The sequence below is a fragment of the Stenella coeruleoalba genome (assembly GCF_951394435.1).
Source record: "Stenella coeruleoalba genome assembly, chromosome: 8".
Taxonomy (NCBI): Eukaryota; Metazoa; Chordata; class Mammalia; order Artiodactyla; family Delphinidae; genus Stenella; species Stenella coeruleoalba.
Genome location: NC_137154.1, coordinates 83,892,065 through 83,898,064, shown reverse-complemented (window position 1 = coordinate 83,898,064; position 6,000 = coordinate 83,892,065). Strand labels below are relative to the sequence as shown.

Genomic DNA, 6,000 nt, shown 5'->3' with positions numbered 1-6,000 from the left:
ATAGATGTATATGTTTATATAAAGATATTAAGTTACTTGGTGTTTTTTACTAAAAAGGAATCATATTATACAATTATTCTGCAACTCTGCAACTTACTTTTTTCACTTGACAGTACCTCATGACCACTTACAAGTTAGTGTATATACTACATCTGCAATTGTTTCTTATGGTTGTTGCAACAAGTCACCACCAATTTAGTAGCTTAAAACAACACAAGTCTATTCTCCTACAGTTCTGGAAGCCAGAAGTCCGAAATCAGTTTTACTGGGCTACAGTTAAGGCTTAAGTCGGCAGGGCTACTTCCTTCTCAAGGCTCTAAACTTCTACTGGCTGACTTTATTCCTTGGCTTGTGGAGACCGCTCCATCTTCAAAGCTATCCCTCCAAGCTCTGCTTCCATTATCGTATCACCTTCTCTCTTCTTAAACAATTAAAAAAAAAATCATTTCATTTAAATTTTGGAGTTTCTGTAGTTGCTAAACTTGGGGTTCCTAAAGCTACATTTCATTTTTCAAAATCTATTTTCTTTCTTAGAATCTTCTCACAGCCTGCTCCCCACTCCTGCCGCCCGGACCTTGCCCGGGAAGGAGGTGGTCAGGAAAAAAACGGTCTCAACACCTTTCCTTTTGTCTTCCTGATCTCCTTTCCGGAAGTAGCAGTCTACCAGACCCACCAACGTCCTTTTTGTCAGTGAGTCAGGAACTTTTGGACCCCAGTTCCTAGTCCCTCCTTGGCCCGCAGAAGCATCGGAAGGCGTGACCCAGGCCCAGGACACCCTAGCTGAGCGCCAGGGGTTGACACTCTTCTCTAGCACCTCAGAGACAATTCTGAATATTGAAAGACAAACCAAACACACCCGTAAGGAAGGAGACACACCACAAGGACCAAGAAGACATGTTTCCGGCATCCCTTTACGGATAGGAAACATAGGATTTTACCTATGTTTTGCGAAAACAAGAAACACAGAACTAAGGCGTCTTCAGTTCTATTAGATGGGAAATATCTTTTATAAGTTAGTCAGAGGGAGGGAGACTAGGTCAAGAGAGGGGTCAGCCAGACCTTCCCAGTTAGCAAAGGTCAGGCAGTAGCTAAATCACTGCTTCTTAAGTTAGTACACGCTGGCATAACCTCGATTCACCTCATTTGCTGATTTTAAATAAGGGACCATAAGAACTTGAAATGCATATTGGGTGTCAACCAACAGTGAAGCTCGACTGCCAAGGTGGAAAAAAAAAAGCGCCCTTTCTCCTCCTGCTCCTGGCCCCCCGAGGTGCCAGGTTGCAATCTGCAAATGTATTGTCTGGCCCTAGGGGCTTGACAGTTAATGATTTGCCGCAGAAGGAGCCCGCCGGCCGCGGTGCGAGAAGGACGCGAGCGAACCCGGCAGCGCGGACTCACTGGCCGAGCCGAGCCGCCACCGGCAGCACAGGCACCGCCTCCCGTCTTCCGGGACCCGGCACGTCTAGGGGTTCCGGGCGCCGGAGACCGCGGGGCTCCCATGGAGGCCACCTCGCCGGCGGGATCCGCCCGCCCGCAGCCGCACGCGCAGGGAGCAGCGGGCGAGTCCGCCAGCCTGCTGCTCTGGATCAAGGGCAAACTCTTCACCTGGTGAGTGGAGGCCGCGCACGGCGACCGGCTGGGCGGCCGGCGCTGCTGGGAGCTCCCGGGTTCGCAAGTGGCGGCGGCAAGCACTGGGGTGCTGGTTCAGGCGGCTGAACATGTGCTGCAGGGATGTAGCTGTTTACTGGCTTTATGAAGCTCTTGGCGTCCCTCCCTTGACTCCCTCTTAGAAATCGTGGGGATGTATTTCAGAGGATTTGAGGGGAAATTCACTGTCTTGGCATTGTTAGGTCAATCCCCAGTGGCCTCCCAGCGGGGAGGGGACGAAGTCCCCAGGGATGCTGTGAAGGAGGGGTGCCCAGTCTCGGGCTTGGTAGGTGGGTGAGCTCCTCTTCCTGCCGCCGGTGCCCACATTCCCTGCTGCGGAGCCCGGCAGAGTGGGCGGGTGATCCCTCACTAACAGTTGAGTTCACCCAAGTGAGAAGTCTGTGTTGAGTTTTGTGGTGCCGCCCCGAGGAAATCCAGAGCCTGCCTCTTTCCCGGGCTGAGCGAGGCGACGTAGCCACCTTCGGGTCTGAGGTCCAGGGAAGCCTGCTTCTCTTGTCACTGTGTTACGTGGAAAATAGAGAGAAATGTGCTCAAGGGATCGGCAGAGACTCTGGGACAGGGAAAGCATTTCTGTGGTTACTGGACGACTCGCATCCTGGAAATACAGATAACTCAGGATCTGAATAATGAAAGCGAACGTTCACTGAGCATTCACTATGTCACGTACTGTGCTTAGCGATTTATATGGATACTATCATTTAATCCATACCATTTTATGAGATGGCACTGTTGTTATCCCTGCTTTGCTGATGGAGAAACAAAGAAGGCTAAGCAATTTCCCCAAGGCCATGCGATGACCTGTAAGGGGTGGCGCCTGCCAGCCCCAGTCTAAACTGGGCTTAACTACTCCTGGACGCTGGCACCCTTTTTTTTTTTTTTTTTAAGGTTAACAAAGTGAATTTTCCTTTAAAGGTTGTGAAAACTGTCTTAAAAAGTCATACTATATTCAAAACTAGATCAATAATGGTGTATGTATTTTTTCATGTAAATAAGTTTTAAATAGCTGTGTGTGTTTAAAGGGCCAAAAATCACCTTGTATTATCCAGCTATATACAGTATGTCTGATAAATTTAGCCATAAGTTCTCAGCTGGGAGGCAGTGTAGTGTAATGTCTAAGGGTACAGATTCTGGACTCAAATCCTGTTTTTGTGCCACTTACCAGCTAGGTGACCTTGGGCAAGTCACTTAACTTCTCTGTGCCCCACTTTTCTTACTTGTAGAATGGGGATAATAACAGTACCTACCTTGTTGGGTTATTGTGGAGATTAAGTGGCTGATTACGCAGGAGTGGCAGACAGCCTTGTTCATGGTACTATGCATGGGTTAGTTTACACCCACCATCAGTCCTCCATTCCTGGGTGATAGGAAGATGTGGTGTTGCTTCAGGAGATGAGAAGCAACCCTGATGAGGAGACAGACAATATGGTGGAATAGTTGAGCAAGACATAACAAGGATTAGCAATAATTGTTTTTTTCCTAATGCTCTAATATTTTCAAAATCTGGTATGTTTTACCAGGAACATCTGATAGCTTCCTAGATAGAAGATTTCTTCTGTCTCTGAACAGACTTTCTTTGTGCCTCCCTTATGGATTTTTACTTTCTTCCCTGTGTGATAGCTATTTATGTGTATCTTGCATTCCTGATGGACGAAGTCCTTAACAGCAGAAATCAAGTCTTTTAAATTTTTGTATTTCCCACAACCCCATAAATGAATGAATGAGGGATGACTAAGGTTCTTGAGGCTTCCTTTCCATTCTGCCATACTCTCTACAGTCTTCCCTTTATTGATCTTTATTCTGAGGGTCTTGGGCTGGAGCTTTTTTTTTTTTTTTTGGTTGGCTGAGCTCTTTTGTTCATTAAGATTTTCAGTCCTACCTCTGGCAACCATCCAAACATGAATTCTTGTTTGCAGTTTCTCCTTGTCTAACCCAGCAATCAGAAAAATGCAGTTTACCTGATATCCAGGACTTCTTATATTCAGTATTTTAAACTCTCAGTATTAAAACTCATCCCCTAAATTTGAGTTTAGCTCCATGAATCCCTAACCGTTATGGGATGGAGAGAGGTTGGTAAGTAGATGTGTTATCACTATATGGATAGGATATAAAGGAATAGTTTGTGACCACACAACTGGTTTCTACTTGTTTTACCAAAAGGGGGCAATAATACCTCTTTTGGCAACTGGGTACTAAATAACAGAGGAAAAGTTTAGGACCTTGAGCTGGTTCTGTTTTCATTATGAGAGGGATATATTCTAGGTAACACCAACTCCTGATATGCCTGCCTCAGTAGTAGACAGATAACTTTTTCTCTATGATTAAGAATATCAGGTCACTCGTTCAATAAAAATTTATTGAGGACCCACTACATGCCAGGCATTCATGATAATGAGCACTCTATGTTTCCAAGTAGATTCTGCTTGTAATTTCAGCTTTTGTCACTTATTGCTATCAACTCAAATGACAAATACTACGATAGGAGGATATGGATTTCCAGGAATACCTGAGGATATTTATTTAATCGTATGGATACTATCTAGCAGATTATATCCTAATGTATACTCTAATTCAAATATGAAAAAATGCATGTTTATTATAATGACTATCAAATTTATATCTCTAGCAAAAATTGTTAATTATTATTTCACATATTTGTCCTTTTCCCATCAAATAGATGGTAAGCTTTTTGAGGGCATAGGTTTTATCCCATTCTTTTCGTAGTACAGTGCAGGACATGTATTCATTCATTCAGTCTTTCATTCGATAAACCTTGAGCATCTATGATGTTCTAGGTTCTAGACTAGTCTCTGTGCTATTAAGATGAATAGGATATAGTTCCTGTTCCCAGAGAACTCATGATCAAATTATGGTAAGAAGTTATGATAAAAACATCATAAAAAAAAGAAGTTATGATAAGTACTGTAGAGGTGAGCACAAAGTACAGATGGCACAAAGTAGGCCAGAGATCATGTCCACCAGCATGAGGGAGCTCGACAGAGAAGGTGATCGGGAATTTGACGCATGAATGAGTTTTCCAGGTGGACTAGGTGAGGAAGGACAGTCCAGGCTTAGAGATGCCAAAGAGTATTTTGCTCAAGGAACTGCAAATAGCTTGGTTTGAGGGGGGCACAGTCTTGAGGAGGAATGAACAACAGTATTTGGTCAGTCTACACGTGTACTCCTTGTTACTGTCTAGTAAAGGGCCTGGCCCTTTGGTTCTTCTTTTCTGTTTGGTTTCCTCATTTCAAAGGTTAAGGCGCAGAAATTTGGAGGGAGTCATTTAGTGGTGTTTAACTGTACAGCCTTCATCTATTCACTCAACAAACATCTATTGAGCACTCACTGTGTGCACAACACAATCCTAAGCCGGTATGTAGCCCTCCTGAAAGGTACTGTAAATTGAAGAACTTTCTGTGGCCTTTGCAAGTGAGGGATTAGGGAGCTCTAGATCCTACCAGTCTCCAAAATATCTTCTCCCTTCCCCTTTAAATTTGCAAAATTAATTAATATCTGCCTCTTCTACTAGACTTCAGGAGGTAAGGAATCCAATCTAGTTTTGGTCACAATTGTATTCTCTGCCAAGTGTAGCGCTTACCTTGCAAATACATACACAATGAATACCAGATGTGACTATATGAATCCTTAATTCAAAATAGGAATTTTATAATAGATCACATCTCTTAAAAAATTTTTTTTTCTATTCAGCACTATATGTTTATGACCCAGTCATGTTTTGTTCCTCTACTCCATCGTTTTTCAATCTCAGCCTTATTGACATTTTGGGTCAAATAATTCTTTGCTCTGGGGGCTGGCCTGTACATCGTGGGATGTAGCAGTATCCCTGGCCTCTACCCTCTAGATGCTAGTATAGCACTCTCTCCACCTCCTTACCTCTGAGTTGTGATAATCAAAAATCTTTCCAGACATTGTCAGATGTTTCTTGGGGGACAAAATGACCCTGGTTGAGAATCACTGATCTAGCCTGTTGTTTCTAACTATCTGTGGTTCCATGGTCCTTCAGTGATGGACACTCAGATAGTTTCCAACTCCCAGCCACAAACAACACTGATGAGCATTCTCATACATGTGCCCTTGTGTACTGGGGAAGAGTCAATGGCCAGGCCTGGCCAAGTCCCTCCAGGTGGCTTTAGGTAGAAGGGAGGGGATGAATCCCAGAATGGAGAATCCTTGGGCATTACAAAACCACTGTTGATTGCTTTTGTTTGGCACCCCTCCATCAGGCTGTTCTGTGACCATGGCTTTATCACCAGCTGCTCTGGAAGAAGGAGGAGGCAGTCTTTCTAGGTTGTAACCCATTAGCCCTAGGAGCTT

At 44.2% G+C, this 6,000-nt stretch overlaps 1 protein-coding gene across 1 annotated transcript in view; it reads left to right on the top strand.

The window, feature by feature from the left end:
• Window positions 1-1,483: 1,483 nt before the first annotated feature.
• Window positions 1,484-6,000, top strand: part of SLC35F2 (solute carrier family 35 member F2) — a gene marked incomplete at its 3' end in the record, with an annotated part of 48,885 nt that continues 44,368 nt past the window's right edge. The window contains exon 1 of the mRNA XM_079929265.1: window positions 1,484-1,608. Coding sequence (XP_079785391.1) covers window positions 1,499-1,608 — 110 coding nt within the window. The 5' untranslated portion in view covers window positions 1,484-1,498. The remainder of the gene's footprint in view (window positions 1,609-6,000) is intronic.